This window comes from Diorhabda carinulata, chromosome 2 (genome assembly GCF_026250575.1).
Source record: "Diorhabda carinulata isolate Delta chromosome 2, icDioCari1.1, whole genome shotgun sequence".
Taxonomy (NCBI): Eukaryota; Metazoa; Arthropoda; class Insecta; order Coleoptera; family Chrysomelidae; genus Diorhabda; species Diorhabda carinulata.
The window spans coordinates 11,926,498-11,950,414 of NC_079461.1; the positions used below are offsets into that span (position 1 = coordinate 11,926,498).

General features: G+C 32.0%; 3 protein-coding genes across 6 annotated transcripts in view; 2 read left to right on the forward strand and 1 right to left on the reverse strand.

Moving 5' to 3' along the window:
* Window positions 1-23,917, forward strand: part of LOC130903447 (uncharacterized) — a 480,490-nt gene that overhangs the window by 303,371 nt on the left and 153,202 nt on the right. The gene's annotated exons all lie outside the window — the stretch shown is intronic.
* Window positions 20,071-22,682, forward strand: LOC130903446 (uncharacterized). Its single transcript, XM_057815544.1, has 4 exons — window positions 20,071-20,205; window positions 20,635-20,879; window positions 21,003-21,135; window positions 22,110-22,682. Exons 2-4 carry the CDS (start codon window positions 20,635-20,637, stop codon window positions 22,623-22,625), a joined length of 894 nt encoding a protein of 297 aa, XP_057671527.1. The 5' UTR covers window positions 20,071-20,205; the 3' UTR covers window positions 22,626-22,682.
* On the reverse strand, window positions 21,130-23,310 carry LOC130903445 (putative nuclease HARBI1). The gene is made up of 2 exons (XM_057815543.1): window positions 22,706-23,310; window positions 21,130-21,955 (listed from the first exon to the last, which is right to left on the reverse strand). Exons 1-2 carry the CDS (start codon window positions 23,117-23,119, stop codon window positions 21,230-21,232), a joined length of 1,140 nt encoding a protein of 379 aa, XP_057671526.1. The 5' UTR covers window positions 23,120-23,310; the 3' UTR covers window positions 21,130-21,229.

Sequence of the window (23,917 nt, forward strand, 5' to 3'; positions counted from 1 at the left end):
AACTTAAGATGAAGTCTAGTCGGGATTCTTTTTTTGGATTTTAATGGATAGATAAAGTAATGAAAACTAGCGATTGCATTCAACTTATTCAATATCTATTTGCTTGATTATACATAAAAGGCGCTATTTCTGGGAGCAACATATTTCAAAAATTTATTACAAACATGCAACTATGAGTCTCCAAATAATGATTGACTAATTGATGTTTTCACCACTAAATACGGTAGTACGAGTGTTGTCTGAAAAGTTCCAGATGTAACAAAGGAAGAAGACTTTTTTTCCATGATCATTTATATTTTTCATATCGTTTTGAGTCTATAATCTTTTTAATGGTGGGTGGTCAACCAACTCGAATGAATTTTCTGAATTTTAGACATGGGGATCACTGAAGTGGTTTGTTAAACAGTAACTAAGCGTCTAAAATAAATGGTTGAAATTAGTAGTAGCACTAGTGTGTTTATCTATTAATAAGTGACATTTTGGATTTGGAGCAGCTTAACTTTCCTCATACACAAATAGATTTAAGAAATCAACATTAAACAAACAGTTTTTTGTAATTCCCTGACAATTATTTTATCTAACAGGCCTCTCCAAAAAAGTAAATAAGACAATATGTATTTTAAGAAATGCCGTCACATACACATACTTTACAAATTAAGCAATACGCTTAGAAGGTTGACATTGACATTAAATTATTTTCCTACAGTTTTCTCCCACGTATATAATTTATGTGTACCATTGATACTCCATATGTGTGCGTATACCTTATAAAATATGTTTCGTAATTTTCAATTTTTCGAAGTACAATCCGGTTATTAATATTTACATATGATACGTTTAATATCCTTTTTATCATTTGTTTGGAATTTCTCGTTCGAGATTCTTGTTAAAACAAATAGCTATTTTGCAAACACTACAATTCGTTTGAGATAACTTACATATGGCAACACTGATGTGAACATCTCAAATTTGATTTCGACATTCTAAAGTTTGAAATTTTACGGTGAACGTACTCAGAACGTGTTGTTATACGTTTGCGCTATTTAAGTTGTTTGCAGCTACTTGAAAAATTCATCTTAGTCAAAAAATGGAATTATTAATTAAACCAACAGCAGTGTGCTGATCAACTCAGAAAATATCGATGCTGTGCGTAAACTGATATTGAAAAATCGTCATGTCACATAAACTTTCAATATTGCATGAACATTTGGCTGACACAAGTATTTGTTCGCATTGGATACCTAATAATTTGACAATTAATCAAAAAAAACTTACGATTGATGTAAAGACATGCTGAAAAAATCATACGCCATGGATCAAAAGACTTCTTCAACATCATGACAGGACATGAATCTATGCATATGAACTCGAAACTAAACAACAACCGACTGTATGGGTCCTTCAAGATGAGTTATTTGCGCACGAATCCTTTCGAAGCAAATGATCGTCTATTTTTTCGGAATAACTGAATATGTCGCCACCGTTCAATTAGAGAAACATAAAACGATCAATTCTGAATGTTGCACCAGAAGTGCCAGAAGAAAAAATCAGGGAAACCAATCGTATAATGCGAATCATGTCACCACGACAATGTGAGCTCTCACACATGAGTTCAAACAAAACGTTTTTGAACAGTCAAAACATCGAATTGATGAGTCACCCGCCGTACAATCTCTGTTCGGCATCCAAATATTTCTTCTTATTTCCGCAGATCGAAAATAAATAACGCCAATCGCCGTATAGTCTTTCTTCAACACCCAATGATTTCTTTTTATTCCTGCAAATCAAAAATAAATTTCGAGGTCAACGTTTTTCTACACCTGAAGAAGTGGTTGATGCGTTCAAATCACATGTTTTGGAGGTACCTCAATCGTAATGGAAAAAATGCTTCGACGATTGCGCATGCAAAAGTTTATCGATCTCAATGGAGAATATTTTGAAAAACAATAAAGCCATTTCCAGTTATAAATATTAGCTTTTATTTGTCTATCTCAAAAAAGTAGAAACCCTCGTAAAACGAATATTAATAATATAATTAATATAATTAATTTTAAATTAACATTTCGAGATCACCTTTTTTTGTGATAACTCATCCATCCTAATGGAATGGAATGGAAAATAAATGAAAGTATAAAAATATATAATTCATAAATAACAATTATTCAAATTTCTATAATGGAAATTCTATTTTCCATTGTTCATCATTATCTAAAAAATAGCCTTCTGAATATGATTAACTTTCGTTAGAATTATATTCTAGACTAACTATAACTCATCAAAGATCAAAGAGTGGAACTTTTTCAATATATACTTTTTCCGAGATTTTTGGTATGCTTAAAATTGTATCCGACATGTTTTCGAAACAAATAATTTTCATTCTATAATTTTATTGGAGTTCCTACGGGTTAATACAAGGTTAATGGTACAACACAGCATCCAATTTGGACCGTTATAAGTAGTTTATATGTAGTTCTTCGATGTAATTTCGGTCTTACGTATTTATAATTATGAATTGAAATACCTCCGAATCTCAGTCATTTCTGCATTTCAGTAATTTTGATTGTAAATAAGTATTTTTTGAAGTTTGTTGTGCAACAGAAAATCATGAACTGCAGTTACATTTAGCTTTGCTCATTTCTCAAATTTCTAATTATTTGTAAGTAATGTTCCCATTTTGAAAAAATAATATTGTTAAGATATATTGGTAGAAAAAATTTTAATTTTTCTTGATTAGGATATAAAAATTGTTCTTAATAGTGAATTTCTTAAGCTTTTTCTTATTTGGTAGACTCCACATATAAATAGATCAGTACATGATCCTCTAAACCATAGCCATAGTGATAATTATTAGAGCAACCAAAAATAAATTATATAATTAACTAGATGATGAAAATGATTGAATTATCGTTAGATCTAATACCTTTCTTATCAGATATTAAACAAGAGCCATGTTTATGAAACTATTGAGTTGTTCTAGCATAAGTTTTTGCTTTTTTACCGATATTCTTATCAAAAACTGTTTAGTTAGTTTAGTCTCTAAAAACGATAACTTGGTTAGGTCGAAACGCGCCTCCGACAGTGTAATTATGAGTGTTAGTGTAGTGGTAGTGTAAACAGTGTATTCAGTTTATTATTAAATTAATAGAAGAATAAAAAAATAAAATTATTAACTACAATTAAAAACCTGTCAAAATGGCATTTGACGTGGGGTTGTTTGTAGAAAAACCTGCTTCTTCCAGAAAATTGAAGCACTATGTTACAATTGCCGTAACTTTTGTATATCATTCTACCCCGGAAGCAGGAAAACAATGGATTTTTTCGGAAGAAAGTGCTCGTAATTAATAAAATACCGTTTTGCCAGTCATGACCACACTGCTTTATGATTCCAGAGGTGTAATTGTTATTGATTAATTAGGAAAAAAAACTAAAACTGGTAGTGATGAATAACCTCGCGTTTTTCCCAAAAAAGTTGAAAAATTATGTAAACCGATTCACCTCCACTAAGTTAAAATTTGAGCGAAACTGGAAAAACCAAGTAAGGCCTGTTTATACGTTTGCGGTTCCATTCGGTTCGGTTCTTTTTCGATAGAAACCAGAAACAAATGAAACCTTGTCACACATACATGGTTTTCGCAAGGTTTTTATCGTTCCTTTTATTTTTCGTGTCTATTCAGGCTAATTGAATTGTAGTGATTTGAAATATAAAGTAATCATGGAGAAAAGGTGAGTTATAGCCATATTTGGTTCTGTATAGAAGAATAAAAACACGAGGGAGGAATACAAGAGTTCATTGGGTGCATCCTCTCATCCTTTTGCGGCAAGAATTTGAGGCAGACTATATAATATACGAAAAAACCTTATAATACTAGCTAAATCTCAGATTTGACAAATCCATGCTTGCTGTGTCTTAAATTTATTATATTTTTCACAAATAATACAGCACTGGTCTACCTGCAAAAATCAACCGATCTACATCAACTGATAAATTGTTCATTTTCTCTGGAACTACCTGTTCAAAATTATGAGAAGAATAAAATTAAAAGGCATTATTAATATTATTTTTTTTTAAATTGAATTCAAGTTAAAATAGCAATAACAATATGGGTACTTACATTGAACAAAAATTACTTTTAGATCCACTAGCTATCGGGTTGATACCGAAACCAACTATGATGCGTGAACGTTTCAATTACCTTTTGACATGAATTTAGACCTGATAAAAACCGATCGAAACCTGTTCGTGTCGACGGTGTATTCGGTGTTGTACTGCTTCTACCGAAGTACCGAACAGAGATCGAAGCTCGTTGCACATCTTGTCAGGTGTTTTCGAAAAACAACCGAAAACGAACCGAATGGAACTGCATACATATGAAATAGATCTTGAAACGAAAGTTGGATGGATGGATTGTTGAAGACTGGAAGTTGAAGACTCCTTACAGAATAGAAGCAATACAACTACGCATTATACTATTATATTTACGTATGTATTCAAGAGTATAAAAGCGGTAAACAATACTTACAGTGCGAAAATGTGGTTTTGCTTCCTGTACGTTTCAATCATAGCAACAAACTTACCAACAACGGTCTCTAGGCGACTAATTATAGCACATTAGAGGCTAGTTCGTTGCATTGTTTTTGAATTAGGTAGGGACATTATTTATCTGGGTTGAAAAATTTTTTTTAGTTTTGGCTCCGCTATGGGAAAAATGGTATTGTGTGAACTGAAATAAAATGAGAAAAAAAGGTTGGACGAAACGGAGAGTGTCATCTGTCAACGATGTAACACATTAGGTTTAAATTAGTTGCAAATAGAATCTTTGAATAGAATATAGAAATAACGAGAATGACAGCTATTATTTTGAAGTCTCCTGTTCTGAATGCAATGTTTCTCGCTTAAACTTAAACAAACCAATATAGCCGTAGAATCTCAATCTCCATCATGTATAAAAGGTACAAACAAGACAAGATAAAGTTAGAAAGCAGTGAAGGCAACTCAAATTAGCAACAGTCCAAACCGTTTTATTATATCAAGTTGATCATCACTACTGACTGGAGAATATTATACTGCTTTACAGACATATTTTAATGTCAAAATTAGAAAAAACAACTATATTTGTTGAAGAGGAGTGTTTTGTTCCATTGTGACAAAGCGCCTAGTTATTTGTCTGCTATCGTTGCAGAAAATTACCAATTTATTCACCAAATCCAACCGTCCTCGTAATAATAATTTCTGGCGTGGTAATTTGTTTTAAGTGAATTATATTGAAGATTTAATTAAGTAGTAGTATTACTACCATAAACGTTTATCTGCCATTGTTGACATTTTGTAGGTCTATGCGGTAACGATAGAAATATTTCTTCATTTGGATTGTACTTATTAGAAAAAAAGTCAGAGGTACAAATAGGGAAAATATGGAATATTTCAATTGCAACTTTTTTATTCTTTACAAAACATCACATTGTTACGTAACCATAACATAACAAAAATGAATCGAGTTTTTCGTGCATTGCATAAATAATTTAAATCATTGTTTGAATACCAAAACCAAAAATCTTAATTCTGGTTCGCACTATGCTTGCACTTTATTCATATAATTCAGAAACTAAAACAAAAACGTAGTCGAATAAGATTAGCAAGTTATTCAGTCGATTCGTTAAATTAATAGCCTACACCAAAAATGTCGTTGCTTTTAAACAATAATTTGTGAGTTAAAATTTCTGGAAATGTTGATGATAATCGTTCTGAATATACTGTTCACACTACCAACATTCTCAAATACCTTATCTGATGCGCGTTTTAATAACCAAATTATCGTCTTTACAGACTGGAGTTAAACTAACCTTTCAGACTCTAATTTGTGTTTATATAATTCAACATGGATTCGAATGCAGACAGCATAACCGGGATTTGAAAACAACAAATAAACTACATTTAGTAAGAAAGATCTTAACCACGCTTCATCAAGTTATATTTATATTATACTGTACTCGACCATAGTGCAAACAATATTTGGACTGTACCTAGTATTTTGGTTAGTATCTAAAATTCTCTCCGGTAAGAGTATGATAAACCACCCCACGACGATCATCATGAAACTCCATACATAGACAATTGATGATTTTTATCAAAAAATCTAACCCAACCTTACAAAAATTACTAAATTTTCATTTTATCTATTGATTTTTCGTGAAAATAATGCATTTGCTACTACAGAAAATCTACAGCGCATGCGTCAATCATCATGACTTTTCACACACAGATAGATCTTGATGGGATCTATCGAATAAGTTAACCATGGTTCATTGCACAATGTCTGTTAAATTATAAATCCCATTTACAACAATTAATAAGTGAAAATATGCGAAAAAATAAAATATTTCATAGTGTTTATAAGGCGATATAAAGAAATGATGGGAACCGCTTAATAATTTTGTGACTTTTTTTATATTAACATATCGAACATTAATATATTCTGATTTTTTATAGTCCGATTATTTTATGTTATAGTCAAAAATGATCTCATATGATTCTGTTGATATTTTTAGAATTTTTTCCACTGATAAGAGTGTCTGACGAGATATTTCTGATGACTACTTTATATTAATTGTAGATTTCTAGATAGTTATAATCTGAACTGTTTCAGAAACGTGTAGGAGGAAACAGCTGTATATAAAAAATTATTATTATTATTCAATAGTAAAAGTTGTTAATACTCGTACAAGGCATATTGTTTAAGTATTTATCGCCTCTGTATCATTGCAGCCGGTGCCATACTATTTCAAAACTCTGTCATATTGTGTCAAAACAAGAAGCGTAGCAAGCTGAGTAAAGGCATCATTTCGCTTTACAATAATGCCCGTTGACCAATCAAACCCAACATCTGGTTATAGTAATTGGGTGGAAACAAATTGATTATTTTTCCTACAATCCTGACGTAGCGATCAATGACTGCAAAAAGTTCCTTGAGTGAGAGTTAGCACTACGACAACGATGCGTTGAAGTGTTTGTTAAGACAGTATTCTTTGATGACGGTAGCTCTGTTGTACCATATGTCAAGTGGCGTAAAATTATGTTAAAATAATATCACTAACAAATCTCTGCTCTTCTTTTATTTCGAAAAGTACTTGGAAAATATAAGAATGATGAGAAGGAAGTTGAAGTAGTTGATTATTTAAAATATATCATTAAAGACTTTATATTGACTGTCAACTGATTTTTTTTTGCCTTGAGAGCAAAAAGCCGTGATAAAGTAGTGATTTTTAAAGCCATATCTGTTTCTGTAATGAGTGTAGGTCACCAATTCTATTAATTAAGCATATCTCGAGCATACAAGATTTTCGCATAAAAGAGTACTACAATAAACAAACAAGATGTCGCTAGTGGCGATAGTCTGGCACAAAACGCTAATGATGGATCCGAAGGTAAAATGGTTTAACTGCTTATGGGTGTAGTGGGTGGTCCCTCTCGATGTAAGTCTAAAAGAGCTAGCGGCAAGGCCATCGCTACGGGTGTAAGAGAGAGGGCAAGTGCAGGTAAACAACACGAAGCTTCTTCAGATGCACGAACCCGTGCACCTCTTTATTACACCCGTCCTTATACACGCCAAATCTACTTTAGATTGTCGATCGGTAACCACTTTATAATCTTCGAATGCCTGGCTGGCCAACAACAACATCATTTATAAGATAATCAAAGGCACTCCACCTTTTTCTACTTCTTTTTGTTTATCATAAGGAATTCTCTAATTTAGTCGAAATATGTTTGTACATAATATCATCGTTATCGTATCATTATTATCATTAGTTATTACATATTTATTCGCTTTTATTACACTAAAGAGAAATAAAAACTTGGATTTCGCATGGGATAAGGGTATGAATATAGTTAGTTATATAAAATTAGATAACATACTGAAACAGTTCGATACCTGTTTCAATAATTTGTATTGATTCAAAGATATTCTAATATTTGATCTGGTTACTTTATTCATGACGGCATAAAGGATAAATATATCTGTGCAAAAATAAGGAAAAACTGAAAGCAAAACAAGTTAAGAAATAAAATTCAAAACTATTTTCTTATAACTTGTTGAATTAATATTATATATCGGTTCTTGTAACAAAATTATGTCATAATTCAAATATATCAAACAAGGAATCATAATTACATTACAACCGTGTATTTACAATATTAGCTCAAAATATCAATATAATTACAAAATTACGATAAACCGTGTCATTTTAGTTGTCCATATTTGGGCTCATTACGGAAAACTCAGCTAATATTTATCTAGAAAATTGTGCAGATGGCGCTTATGAACAATAGTGTGAAATCCTTAAGTTAAAATACATAATATGAGTTTTAGAAAATAATATATTACAAATGTCGAAGAGATACTTTCATGAAAAATCTATCAGATCCTGATTGTTGGTGCGAATTAACTGAAAAATCTGTATTAAGAAAGAATTGACCATAAAAAATATTAAATATCATATTCAAAAGGAGGATAAACTAATTTTTGATTTAACGAACAAATAAAACAGATCCTAAATATCATTCTCATATACGAGAGCTGATTCTTTATCCCGTCACATTGTAGTAGTCTATTATGTATAAACTCATGCTAGAAATTATCCACTCAAAATCTATTGAAGCGAGCCCACGGTGAAAACCCAAATCCGAGAAAGTCACATGTCCTTGGACAAGCTAAATAGGCTTAGCTTGAACCTTTAAATGTCATTAAGCAAACTGGAAAGCTCGCCTATATGGGCCTCTTCATGCACCTGAAGCATTCTAGGTTGACCGTGAAGCTTGGGTATGGCGTCTTAGATGTTCGTGCCTGATTAAAAGACCAGTTACATGTCTATTTTCGCGCCTGTAGAAATAGAATAGTTGATTGCTAAGACAGACATCTTGCGAGCAAACTACTCTCGAAACGCATTAGAAATTACGAACCTGGATAGTAAGAACTGTTTTAACCTCAATAGAGACTATATTGAATAATAACAATATCTAAGTAATTTTTCTTATTGTAAGTGGGCTAGGGGCGATGCAAAGGGATCAGCCCTCTTAAGAAAGAATTTTCTCCACAGTTATAGATTTATTCAAGTTTGATGATTAAATCATGAAGGATTTAGTACATTATAAGGATATTTTAGTGGTCTCAAATCTAATAATACAAGAAAAGAAATGATATTATATATGAGGCTCCTCCTATAAATTGTGATACTGTTTACGTAAGTAAGTCTCGATATTTATAGAATAAATTAGGATGTCATCAATATGATAAATAAAATTCCAGTAATCAACCTTGGTAAAGAAACATACATACAATTATAAAAATTCTTAGAACAAAATCAGATGCAAAAAAGAGAATCTTGAAAATTATTCATATACAATAAATGAGAAATTTATAGATGATAAAAAAGACCTAAGCAATTTGAATGATATTTATAATTTTCTTTCATAAATTTCAATCAAAATTATATATTATATAATTATATAAAATTATATAATTGAGAACAGTGTAGTTAAATTTAATAAAATTCTTCAGATTAGTATTTGTTTAATGATAACGAAAATTTACCCGATACCAAAATCCTTTATTCAAGTGAGTAATGGTTGTACATATAGGAGAAAAGTGTACTGCAATTTTGGAAAGCAATACCATTCATATTTTGATGGAAATAATTTTGTTCAATTCAATGATTCGTTTGTATACCAATATTATTCAATTTTTGTGATATTCTTCTCCGTATTTGACAATTTGTTAAGATATTACTTTACTTTAAAAGAAGAATGTTGATATGAAGATAGTCCACAAATAAACCCTAATTTTGGACGAAACAACTCATCAACAGCCCAACTCAACTTGTTGTCATATATCTTATGACAATAGTAAGATATCCCGAATATATGAGCTCTCCAATTTAATCAATAAATTGTGGTGAATGAATCGATGAAAACACTCGGCTCTTTTTACTTAAACCGCGTCAATAAGGCTTAAATGCATTTTTGGTCCAATGTGAGCAATCGTGCCACCCGACGAGCAGATACCTTACACATGCATACTTCTTCAGTCAGTATATGGCAAATAGCATCTTCTATCTCTCTAATTTTAATCCAATAGTCGTCCAGTACTATCTCATGAACTTTTTCTATTATATTCGGTGGTTGTCGCAGTTTTTAGCCGTTCCGAACGTTCATCGTCAGTAAAGCTTATAAGGCTTCGTTTTAGTTCGGCTATCCAAAATTTTACGGTCCTAAATGATGATGAGTCTCAATTTTTTTTTACTTACCCAAAGCTTTTTCGTAATCATTATTTATATTATCATTATTTGATGCTTCCATTGTTTCTTTATACTTCTTTGATCAATCAGGAAGATACTTATTTGATGTCATCTAAGTACAATTTTCTGATTTGATTGTACAAAAACGAATTAATAAAGGTTTATCTACATTACCTACAATGTCTTTCATTCAAGAAACTTCAAAAATGTTGTTTTTGTTGTGAATAAACATTCATGTTGGTGCATTTCGATAAACTCATTCATCATAAATTTTCCCGTTGATGCTTGTTTCCGTAATTTTTAACATAATTCCTGAGAGAAAATAAAAAAAAGCATCCGTACTTTTATTAGACAGCCAAACATTAAAAATAGCAGTCGCAAACTGAGTACGTTAACTAAGTTATTAATATCACTGGAGATGTTCTACATAAAAGACTAAAAAATGACATTTCATTCAACTTTCAATTGTTTTTGTTGTACTTCACTGCAAAATGGAGGCAGTACCAAATTTAATTTTACATTACGAAAAAATCATTTTGCTGCTGTTAGTACATATCTGTTTTCATTCTATATATTCAATACTATTGTCTATTTAAAATATACGAGGGCGGTTTGACATAATATTGACTTTTCAGAGGTTTATAAGTCTTTCCATTATATTTTCAATTTTCATGTTATTTTATTAATTTCATTTATATTAAGAAAACTATTTACATTTTTGGTTAAATATGGATAGAACACAATTTCGAATACTAATTAAATTTACTGTAATTACTCCAGAAATGATTGGGTCTCATTAAAAATTCGAACGCATGTTTAGATATCCCAAAGGTAATTCGAGAGGATGTTTTCGTCAATATGTTATAGTAGATGAAACTTCCGTACATCATTATAATAGAAAAAAGACAACTATATTGTCTTATGTGCCTTATTCACCTGATTTGGCCACCAAAAAAAGTCATGGTTAAAAGCGAGCTGAAATAGATGAATTTCCTAAATATTACTTTGGTATGATTTGAAAAGATAGAAAACTCTCTGGACTAAGTGTAAGAAATCTAAATTTAAAAACTAAAAGTTTACAACTTCAAAAATTATCCGAATTGACAAAATGTTTAACTGTACAGTTCAAATGTCCCAATTTCATTAGGGAAAATTACAAATATTTATATTGCATACATTAACGTTTACAACGATAATATTAATAGTGACGAAGACTCCTTAGAAAAGTTTTGGGTGTTTATGATCAATACTTTTATACTATAGATTATACATAAATTCCCATCCAGCTAAAAATCAGTAGAATTGTTTAATATATAATTGAAAATGAAATTGAAATTTCCGTGTATGAAAAAAATTCTATTCAAGGTCAAAGGTCAAAAAAATGAGTTTTTCGTAATTATCCGCAAAACGGTAAGTTGCATCATTAAAATACCTTAGACAAAAATTGTAGATCATAAAATTATTTACAAGAAAAGTATTACTACTTTTTTTCCTACGAGCCACCGTTTCTGAGATATAACGATTCAAAAATTTGTAAAGTTTAATGTTTGCACGAGATATACCAAAGCTGCTTATGACAGTTCCTACCAGTCAACAGAAATTTCTTTCAAATACTCACAAGTCTCAGTTCATTCCAATGTTGTAAGAAAATATATTGGTGAAACCATTAAATACGACAATTTTTACAATTTTTTGAATCAATTATATCTCAGAAACAGTGGCTTGTAGGTAAAAAGTTTTAATACGTTTTTTGTAGATAATTTTATGATCTACAATTTTAGTCAAAGGTATTTTAATGATCAAACTCTCCGTTTTGCTGAAAATTGCGAAGAACTCATTTTTTTGACTTTTGACCTTGAATAAAATTTTTTCTGGCTGCTGGTTTTCACTAAATGACATCAACCCTTTAGCGGGGTTGAATAAAACACCTAAAATATCCAATGGAAAGAAGGTTAGACTGCTACTTCATTTTACATCTAAGTTAAGAAAGAAATACGAAAGAAGCTCAAGAATTTTTAAAATTTGTCTATTGTGATAACATACTTGTGTTAAAGCAGTGTACGAGTGATATGGACGATTTGAAAGTGGAAATGAATTAGTTAAGTGCGAGGAACGTTCCATACTTCGACTAAAAACTAATGAAAATGTAGAAAAAGTCAACAAACCTGTTTGTCCGCGACTGCTTAGTCGATATCTTAGTGAAGACAGAAATTTAAAAACTGGTCTAACGGTTTCTTCCAGAACCGCTTTACTTCTGTGACTTTTGGCTCTCTCCAAAAATAAAAAATGTGATGACAAAAATGGTTTTGACTCATACCTGACCGCAACAGGAAGGGAGACAGCCATTCCGAAAGAAATCTTCCTCCTTGGATCACGAATTCAATAATATCTTTTTAAACATATTAATAACTTCCCTATTTTATTCCAAGCGTCAGGTTGGATATATTTCTTAGCACTTTTTTATGATTTCTAATGTTAAATCCCATTCCAGATCTCCTAAGTTTAATGTGGAAGTATTATTCAAGACGTTATTCTGTATATTTGTCTCAAAATATGAGGATAGGGGACAACGTAAGTAATTGCTGCTATGAAAAATCATCATCTTATTTTTTCATCACACCTCGTATATGTTCATCTTCAATCATATATATCATTGTTTTTGCAGCAAATTATATCTGATTATCAGCTTTTGAAATATTTTCGAATGTAATTTGTAAAAACTGAAAGTGTACGGAGGTAGATGGTCAATTAATGGTCTTTTCTGCCGTTGGAGTAGTCGGTTGAGTCGGATTCTTATTTCACCTGTCGTAATTATGGGCATTCAGTATTTGGGTAAATGCGGTTTTCGCAATTAAGGGTAAGAGCAAATCGAACACATATTTTCGCCAGTGATCATGAAAATTAAAGGCTGGGCATGTGCGTGTTAAATCGACCTTGAATTTGCAAATTATTAAAGTGGCAACGGGCTAGTTTTCTTCGGTGTTATTTTATTTCATTTGATTAACAGTCAACGTCGAACACTGCACGATATCATGTTTATATTAAAAAAAAAGTAGATCACAATTATTGTTGATATTTATAACAGTAAAATTTACATAAAAAAATGTCTTCACACTATGAGAAAAATGTAAAATAAAAATTATAGCCAATAAATGCACATATATGTTATCATAACTCAAGTTACAATTTATCTATGAATGAATAAATTACCATGACAAAGTACATTTCGTACCTTTTCAAATTAATATATTTATATGACCTCGCTATTTTATTCTTGCCATTTAGGACATTGGATTCAACACTATCTGATTTTTTCCTTAAAAAGTCATAAAAAATTGAAAAATTAATGTTTTATGTATATAGCACATTATACATATTATACAACTGCTCTGACACGAACATATGGATAACAAAATGAAAAAGGTCACCTGCGACCTCTGAGCATGCAGTGGTGCCTTCGATTGTACATGGGATCTTTCACCTAAGAGGCTCCATTTGATTCATACCTAATTAGTCAAACATCTTCTTACATTTGGGGCCAACGTTGGTTGCCCTGTACGGAGAAAGCAACTGGGCCGAGTGCAGTGGCTCTCGTGTCTCAGTATCACAATAGGTCAATGCGTACGGCCCCCACTAGGCCCTACCACAGTCACTTCAGTGACTCCCATAATTTGGTTAGAAATTTTTCGCTTCTTTGCAAGAGATTGCTGCACATATCCTTCAGCGATATTCGTAGACTTTCAACCTCCTTGCTTTAAAGTAAGAATGTCTCCTCCAGCCGAGATTTTTCTAAAACTGTCCGGTTTATGATAATTAGTGAAATAATGGCATCTTTAATAGTTGGGATGAAAAAGTGTCTGTGCAATATGTTACCAACAGACGGAGTGCAGATTTATGGCATTAGGCTGTTTCAAAAATTCTGCAATTTTTTTAGGAATTTTAGCAAAATTTTCATGCTCTATAGATTACAAATAAACGTATCTGGTCTGTTTCAGGGGGTAGCGATATATATATTTTCTATAAATCATAATATAATTGCGGCCATTCCATGATTTCACTCCTACTTTTCCTCCCTACGACGGAAAAGTACTTTTCCTCTCTAGGGAGGAAACGTATACTTTGGATAGAGTTAGGCGGAAAAATATTGTTTTTGGTTAGTATTCTAACAGAAATTAAAAAAAACATTTATCGGCTTATATAATGACGCTGTTTATTATTAAAAGAGAAAATTTTTTCTTCCATGTAGGTAGGCCCATTAGCATTGTTAACAATATTAACATATTGTATAACATTTATAATTAATCGAGAACAATTTAAAAAGTTGAAAACACTTTCTCTAGGATATAGTCGAAACACTTATTAATTTATGTATTCTGACTATTCTTCTTCTTTGTGTATATTTCCATCCTGAAGGTCAACGCTCCGACTAGCGATATTTAAGTCCACTCTTTTTTAGTTTACGATATGTCACGTCTAGAACGATTTCTGGTTCTTTTTCCATCCTCCTAAGGGCTTAGTCTAAATAATTCCACATTGTTGGGAATTTTTACACATTTTCGTTATGAATCTGAATTCTATGTGGGTTTTTCACAATACTTAATGAAACTTTTGATATTATTATTAACTCATTTCAAAAATGATACATTTGACATTGGTGGAATCATATCTTTCTCTAATAATTCTAATGGAACGATTTTCTATTGTGAAGTCATTAGTTATAGTGCTTGATAACACAGAATCTTTATAATGTTTATATTTTTTTCTCTCTTATTTTCTTTCTAATAATTCATGATTTGGATAAATCGAAAAAATAATTATGTTGCCAATTATGTAGAAGTAAGTTTTCCATAGAAATTCTCTTTTTAATATGTATCCCTAGACTCTACTTGAAACTATTTTTATCATTCTCACAAATTTCTCTTTTATCCGTTAACATTTTAAAATTTATTATTTGTAGGACTGGAGGAGCTCAGATTCCTATACAAAACAAAATTAACAACATACACAACAATCACACTGTTACGCTTCCACCACACCAACTGAAATCACTGAAGACGATAACTTGGTTATCGAAACGTGCGCCTGTCTGTGCAATTATGTGTTGATGTAGTGATAGTGTAAACAGTTCAGAACTTTCGACTTGAAATAACAACTTCTTCATTTGAAAATTTTTAGTTTCAATCACCAATTTATTTCTTAATAAACTAGGGGTTTAGTTCAATATATTTCACATTAACCTTGAATCTATTCACTGTTTGAATTTAGCTGATAAGATAACGAGGGATGAAAGTATGTAAGTGTTAATTGTTTCGGTATTGACAATTACAAAAGATTTCTTCAACGTTTTAACGCTGATTTTTTCAAGTTGAAAATTTTGCGTGCGAAAGTTCGCTATTGGTCATCGTGCTTGTTATAATTTATGTGGAATCAATTTTATCTGACAATCCAGACTAACTGCTCTTGTTATTCTTGAAAAGGGATTTTCCGTATTTGGCGTCACTTTTTAAATTACCAGATGCTTTCAAAACATCGTTTTCTAGTTCAATAATATCATTTAATCAAACTTTTTCTGTAAAAATCGGACAATGACTAATTCCTCATATTTGACCTTTAATACAACGTACGCATGAAAGACATCTTGAAAATTCGACAAGATAAATAGTTAGCTAATGTTTGCCAAACTTTTTGGACCGCGACCGGGTACGACCCACCTTCTTGTGGATAGGCTTTTACATAAAAAAATATTTCCTTGGATGATGTCTTCGGTAATATATTACAAATTAGATTATCCTCAATATATTTGCTTTGATTTAATCGCAACGAAAGAAACTTGCTCTTTTTTTACTTGAGCAACTAGCTTTGCTTCCAAATTTTCATCAAATCTCCATTTGAATGTATCATTTGATAATGGTATATAAACATTTTTCCTTTATTCCTCACAAATTATTTGTTATCCAAAGCAGGAAGTATTGATTTGTCCTCAGCGCCATAAGGATATTCGTTTCAACTACTAATTTGGAAATTTCAAGATATATTAAAGTAAGGTTTTTATTTGACTGTCAATTCATTTTTCTTATCAGATGGCTCAGATTGCAGTATGTTTAGATGCCATTTCAACTTTGACGGTTTCATAAATTCACATCGAAATACATCGAAACAAGACATTCACAATTCTGCATGTTAAATTACAAAACTATACAAATAGAAATGTAAATATTAATTAAAATAATTTCTAATCTTTGTTGTGTAAACCCTTTCTGTTGAGGTAGTTGAGGGATATTTAAATTGGTTAAAATCTATACCTGTGAAAATTACAGATTTAGGTACCTTATTTTTGTTGACTAGAAACTTTAAAGCAAGGATTGAAGTGAATTATTTCCATCTTTTTAGAAATTACATGATTACTTTTGGTATCATCTCATTATGGGATAGTGGTGGATATATTCTTTTCAATTTTTAATAACAAAAGTAATTTATATTTTTTCACAATCTCCAATGATGAATTCTTAAATTTGAACAAAATTAATTTGCAAAAAAAGAATCGTATCACGAAAACAAATGTGTGGGAAAGGCGTGCCTTGGAGATTGCTCTTAATAGTCGGCAACCTAATCCAACGGATTTTTAAATTTTAATTTTGAAGTAATTACTTTAAGGTGATTTATATTATCGAAGCCCACCCCGGACAGTTTGAAGATGTGCAAATCACGCTGAGTTTTATTTGATTTTTGAGTTCGTTGGGTATAATCCTTTTGTGTGCTTTTTACCTATTATATCTTTAGGACCGTGAAAAATTGGGAAAAAAAATGAGAACATTGGAACTGAGACGTGAATAAATACAATTAAAATAGTCTCAAAAAACAGTTAACAATTGTATAGGGGTGTTAATTTTATACATACTGTCTTTCGGATATACGAAGTTTATTGTAGTTTATTCGTTTAGTACAGTAGTCGCCAAACTTCTGAGTTAGTGAGCCATCCTAGCATTTATAAACCTATTAGTGAGCTACCTAGGAATAATGGGCTAAAGAAAGTACACAAAATGGAATTTATTATTTTATTACAAACGAAAATTTATTTCTAGTATTAATCAAAATATGTAGGAAGTGTAAAAAAAGTTTGAATGTTCATTTCAATGAGAGGAGTGTTTTTGACCATCAAGTATTTTCTTGAAGTTTGGAGAGTATGTTGTAGTATTCTGATGCAGTTGTCCAAATGTTCATCAGTCAGTCTGTTTCTATATTTGTTCTTTATAAATTTCATACTTGAAAAAGATGCTTCACACAAGTATGTGGAACTGATCATAGCTTTCAATCTCAATGAAACTAGAATCACTAATGGTTACTTTCCTTTGGGGACTAGAGGCCAGACATTTTCAGTGGTAGAGAGGGATTTTAGATACAGGTCATTCTGAATTCAACGGCAGCCTGATCGCCACCAAAATGTCTTACAACTGAAAAATGTTCTGTATCGATCTCTACAAAGGGAAAATTGACGAACTGTGCCACAATCAATATGCTTTCAAAATCTTGGAATCGTTGATCAAATTTTTGTCTCAAGTTTGAACGAATTTCCACGTATTGTTGATCTGCTTCAGACTAGGACACTGTCTTTACGACACAAGGCAACAAATCCTTTCTCCACGCCTACCATTGCAAGAGCTCCATCCGTAGCTAGGGCCACCAACTTCACTGGAATGTTTTCAGATTCAATGAGCTTTCTAAATGCTAAAAATATATCATTTCCAGTTGTATGCCCAGTAAGCGGCACAATCTTTACACAACCAGCTCTTCTTTTGTTTCTAACTCTTCAAATACTGAGCTGTATTAACTATATCAGTTGATTAGTCATGTTGTAAGGAAAAATAACTACAACGATCAAAATCAGTTTTAAACTGTGAAACAAAATCAGAACTCATAGCTTCCCATCACTGTATTAGCAGAAAGCTGAACAGATTTAATAGCATACATGATCTCAGCTTTGTTTTTGTAGTTATCAAATAATGTATCTGCAGTTATATAGGTTTTTCATAAAACGTGTATCAGGTAAAACGGATATGATTAAATTAAGTGTATCAGGACATTAAGGTTATAAAAAAAGGTGACTTGGAAGTCCCAAAAAAAAGGTAACTTCGAATTTCTGGGTCAGGTACCGGTCAGTCAGCGGTGGAAGGATTATTGTTTTATCAAGAAAATTGTATATATATTAAGTATTTAACCCCCCTTCCAATAATGAAGTCACGAAATTGTGTTTTTCTTTTCCTCGGAGTGGAAATATTTTTCTCCTCGTTCAATCACTTCGTAAGGTCCGTCGTAAGTCATGCAAAACGAGTTTTTTTACACCGTTGTGGCGTAGGAAAAAATGTTTTGCTGTTGCCAGATCTTGAATAACCAACGGTATCCTAGTGCCATGTCGCTTAATAGGTGTGGTCATAGGAGGTCTAAATACAGGCGTAGTTCCTACTGAATATTGATCTCCACTGGTTCAATATCTGGGCTCGCCGGCTCGAAGAATTCCCCGGGCAAACGTATGAGTTGCCCGAGTAGCATTTCGTACGGTGAAACGACTGTGTCTTGACATTCCGTCCATTAGTCATTTTGATGGCACCGTATCTCTGCTTTGAACCTTATGTGAATATTCTCGACCATTCCGTTGGCTTGTGAATGGTATGCTGTCGTGTGCAGGTATAGCGGTACCCCATAGCAGCTCATCCAGCCTTCTCAGAAAACGCGAGCAATCATTTCGGCTTCTTGATTTGTCATTGGGATAGCTACTGGCCAGCGAGAAAAACGATCTACGCAAATAAAGCAGTACCTCTGACAGCGGCATGATGACAATACAGGCAAGAAGGAAACTAATGGGTGAACTGGACTTAAGTATACATAAAATTGTATTTAGTTACGAGTCTGGTGGTAACAAAATGCGTAGAGAATGAGAAACTTGAACTTTTATTGTGAAACGAACGTGATACGACACAAAGAGTGTTGAAATGAGGTGCATTGTGCTAACAAACCACCCTTCTTGTTCATTGAGACTAAACAATCTAAAATTAGTTGGTTGGTCGTGACCTTGTAGTTTTCAATCTTCCATAATCTTCACCGTTAACTATATTTTACATTTTGCCACTAATGAACACAAGCAATTACATTCAGAGGTAACAAGAATTTTTACCTATCGCGAAGTTTCGTCCTCAGAGAATTGCTGGTAGATTCACCAGAAAATTTCTTTATGTGGATGATGACCAAGGAGTGGATTCAAAGTTTATGGACTCAAGATTATTAAGTTCATATCTTTAATTAATATAATTCTTTTATTATTTTTTGTTATGCTAATTTTCTCTATTAATATAATTAATATCTTTTTGTTTAGTTAATTGTTTGATTTGATGTTGATTTTATTATAGAATGAACTCTATTAGATAAAATACACGATCTTTAGCTACGAATTTAAAAAGTAATAAACTGACAATAAATATAAAGCAGAGCATACACGGTCAATAATACTGACAGTATCGAAAAATATTGTCAGTAATACTGATCGTGTAATCCGAGGTATTGAAGTACTGAAGAGGGTACTGAAGATTGATGCTTCAATCCATTCATTCCTCAGTTCTGGTCGCCGAGTAGTGGGGATACTGACAGTAATAATGACCGTGTGGCCGGGTTTGCTTCATTCTTCAGTAATGAGGCGGGTTTAGGTTGTGAAAACACGTGCCATCTAATTGATGAAATCTTGGAGTTCGACGTTGGTTTGCTTTTTGTAGAGTTGCCGTTTATTTTCTCTGAAAACGTGAAGCCTGCTTATTTTCTTACGAATTTAAGTTAAATTACGTTATTTAAATTAAGTTAAATTAAGTTTAATTACGATAAATTTATCTTCCTCAGTTATTAAATTGTGCAAAAACTCGTGCATCCAAAGTAAGTACAAGATTATTTTTAAAATACTGTGAATTTAACCCTCTGGGTACCACGGTCCTCATGAAAGTCAAGTACCACAGGGGTCCTTTTTGGACCCCAAATATTTTTTTCCATTTTAAATCTTGGGTTATTGAATAGGAAGTTGAAACTTGGTACTTTCACATGTTTTTGAATGCTAATAATGAATTTTACCTTCAAGTTTACTCATCTTTTAACTTATGCCCAAAAATAAATAAAAGGTGCAACTTGTTTTTTCTTGTATTTTCTGAAGAAACAATATTTTAAAACGGAGTTTACAAAGGTCATACAGCAGAGAAAGTTAAATTCTCGTAAAAGTGTTGGGTCCCAAAAGGACCCCATGGTACTCGGAGGGTTAATAACGAAAATATTAATCATAACTTCATTTACATTTTGTTAAATAATTTGCAGATGGAGGATAATATGGACGAAGATCTTAAATTATTTATTCATACTTTTGAATCCATGCCCGAATTGTGGAGCTCCACAGATCCAAATTACATGAAAAAAAATAAAAGGATGGAAGCCTTAAATAAATTATTGCCTTTGTACAAAAAAATAAAACCTAACGCGGAAATTTCCGATGTCAGGAAAAAAATAAATACATTAAGATCAAATTTTCGAAAAGAACTTAAGAAAATTGAATCTTCGAAAAGGTGAGAATATATACCAACATTTTGATTTTCTTAGTAAAATTTTATTTAGGCATTAGGTATAGTTGTTTTTATAATAATTATATAAAAAAGAAAATATGAAATGAATTTATTATGTTATTAAAGGTCTGGATGTGGTACCGAAGACATTTACACTCCGTCGTCATGGGTATTTTATGCTCTTCAATTTCTTGATAAAATCGAGCAGCCATTCGAAACCCACTCGTCGATTGATGTGGAAAACGAGGAAGAGGAACAGGTATGATTTTGATTGTTTGGTTTTTACCATAAATTTCAGTATTAAATTTTTTGAAATAAAAAATTAACATTTGCAAAAGTATTATGACAAATTATTATGTAAGATTAAAATATGTACAATATTTATCCCTTGTGGATTTTGCGTCGCTTGCATTCCTACTATGTTCTTCACGAAGACTAGCCCCTACATCTATGCTTTCAATTTCGTTTTGTGCACTAAAGTTTAGAGATTCCTTTTTTAAGTAATTATGCAGATAGCAGCATGCTAGTGTAATTTTTGTTGCTTTGTCAGGACCAAGATTTATTGGCTTTTGAAACACACCAAATCTTGATGCGAGAATGCCAAAGGCATTTTCGACTACACATCGAGCTGTGGACAGTCGTTTATTGAAAGTATCTTGCTCCTTTGTACATTTTTTTTGAGGGTATGGTTTCATAAGGTTGCAGTGCAAAGCAAAGGCCTCATCTGCCACAAAAACGTAAGGAAAATAATCCTCTGAACCTGGTAACTTTGTGGGAGGTGGAATATGCAATTGCTTTTTTAGAAACAAATCCCAAAATTTTGTATAAAAGAGGACCCCACCGTCGGAGATCCTACCATTAGCTCCTACATCCACCATTATAAATTCCTTATTTGCATTGACCAATGCCATTAAAACAATGCTAAAGTGTCCTTTATAATTATAATACAGAGAGGAGGTATTAGCCGGTTTTTTTATGGCGATATGCTTTCCATCAAGAGCTCCGAGACAAGTAGGAAAGTGGCAGTTCTTGCTGAATTCTGCTGCAGTTAATAACCATTCCTCTTCTGTTAAGGGAAGCTGTAAAAAAAAAAATATTTTTTAAATAATAATAAGATTGTTATTATTAGTAGTAATAAAAATTTGCTGTAATTAGTTACAAAGAATGTCAATCATTTTTAAAGCATGAAATATGAACATCGAGGAATTTTTTAACTCTTGTTTTATTTTTTAGGCTCAAGAAACTACAAACATAATTCCAGAGGACGATGTTATCACTCAGCCTTCGACTTCAATAAATTACAACAGAAAATCCAAAAAACAAAAAAAATGTAATAAACAATCAGATTTGCTGAATTTAGCGTGTGAGTACCTGACCAAGGAAAAAGAAGGAGATTACAATCTTAACTTAGCGAAAGTTTGGGCTACAAAATTGCAAAATTTGGATGCGTCCCAAAAAATACTTGCCGAAAAGGCCATAAACGACATTTTATTTGAGGCTACAATGGGGAATCTGCATCACAACTCCGTTAAAATCAACGAGCCGCAATCTTCCTGCCTCCATTCATCAAATCCTTCCCAAATACTGAACGGAACCCTTCCTAGTCCAGTCCATGTCCCTTCTACCACCACCACTTCCCCCCAAAAAATTATGATTTTAAACAATAATAACAATTATGATCCAATCGATGATAACGGCATTTCATCAAAAAATAACTTGAAGGACTACTATCATACATTTTCTGAATAAAATAAAATTTTGTAAAGTGTATAAATGCCTATACATACTAATAAAATATTTTACTAATTGAATTTTTTTGTTCAACTTACCTTGATATAATCTCGAAGCACATAGATGAGAGTTTCACATGTTTCAATTATCATTGAACTAATTGCTGCTGGGGAAATCAATGCTGAGAACTTGAGGTCAGCAAAATTTCTTCCTGTCGCCAGGTATCGCAAAGTAACAGCGAGTCGCTCTTTTGGACTGATACTTTGTCTCATATTAGTGTCTTGCTTTTTAATATGAGGTGAAACCATGTCCAATAAAGTTAAAAACGTTGTTTCACTCATTCGAAAATAATTTTTGAAATCTGCAGGATTTTTAACTACTATTTCATTCAATAGGTTTAAATGGGTGTACCTGTCTCTTTCCAACAGCCAATCCTTAACCCATATTCTTCTTTTTTTTCTTTTTTTTACAACAGCAGAAGCTATAACTATTGCCAAACAGGCTCTATCCATGTTAAGTTATCTACTAAAGGATGGAAAGCGGGAACTGACGAATAATATTGACAGTAATAATGACCGTGTGAATTAAACGAACATCAGTAATACTTTCAGTAATAATGATCGTGTAATCACAGAAAATACTGAAGAAGGGCACCTTCAGTACTTTTATCAATACCTACTGTCAGTTTTATTGACCGTGTATGCTCTGCTTAAGCTGCTTTAGATGACTCGATTCACAGGTTATAAAGTGCCGGTACAACGTATTATTTGAAAATTTTAACAATTTTTGTTTTTGTATTTTGGAATTTCAATCTTCACTTTATGTAATGAAAATAAACGTGTCTTGAAAATTTTATTGAAATTGTCTAATAAATTGTAGGTGTTCATACATACGAAAGCGCGTTGTAACATCCTAAAGTTTTATAATTTTTAAATAAATTTACAACTAATAATCTCCATTTTCGTTAAGAAAACAATAAATAACAGCTTTCTCTTAATGTAACTGTTAGTGTACTATACCGTTTTATTAATTTGCAAAAGCAAGAAATTTGCATTCACCAAAGCAACGTTTATTGAAATTGCAATTATATGGTGTACGGACCATATCGAAAAGTCTAAGAACGTTTAAAACTCGACTTTATTGAAAAAAAAAATTCAGAATGGTACTAGTCAGGTTCTCATAGAAGTCGAACGAGACGGTGAAAGTGCAAATCAGTATCTTACAGACAATCTCATTATATTCAAATGGAAACGGCTTAGTATTAACCGGATTCTATTTAGCATTGCGCCATCAAACGACTTTCGTTATTT

Excerpts from the sequence above, each read along its gene's own strand:
- LOC130903445 (XM_057815543.1), bottom strand. The coding sequence starts at position 23,119 with ATGGATAGAGCCTGTTTGGCAATAGTTATAGCTTCTGCTGTTGTAAAA. Across the intron at positions 21,956-22,705 it reads TGCTTCGAGATTATATCAAG|CTTCCCTTAACAGAAGAGGA; the intron begins GTAAGTTGAACA and ends TTTTTTTTACAG.
- LOC130903446 (XM_057815544.1), top strand. The coding sequence starts at position 20,635 with ATGGAGGATAATATGGACGAAGATCTTAAATTATTTATTCATACTTTT. Across the intron at positions 20,880-21,002 it reads AAAATTGAATCTTCGAAAAG|GTCTGGATGTGGTACCGAAG; the intron begins GTGAGAATATAT and ends ATGTTATTAAAG. Across the intron at positions 21,136-22,109 it reads AAAACGAGGAAGAGGAACAG|GCTCAAGAAACTACAAACAT; the intron begins GTATGATTTTGA and ends TTTATTTTTTAG.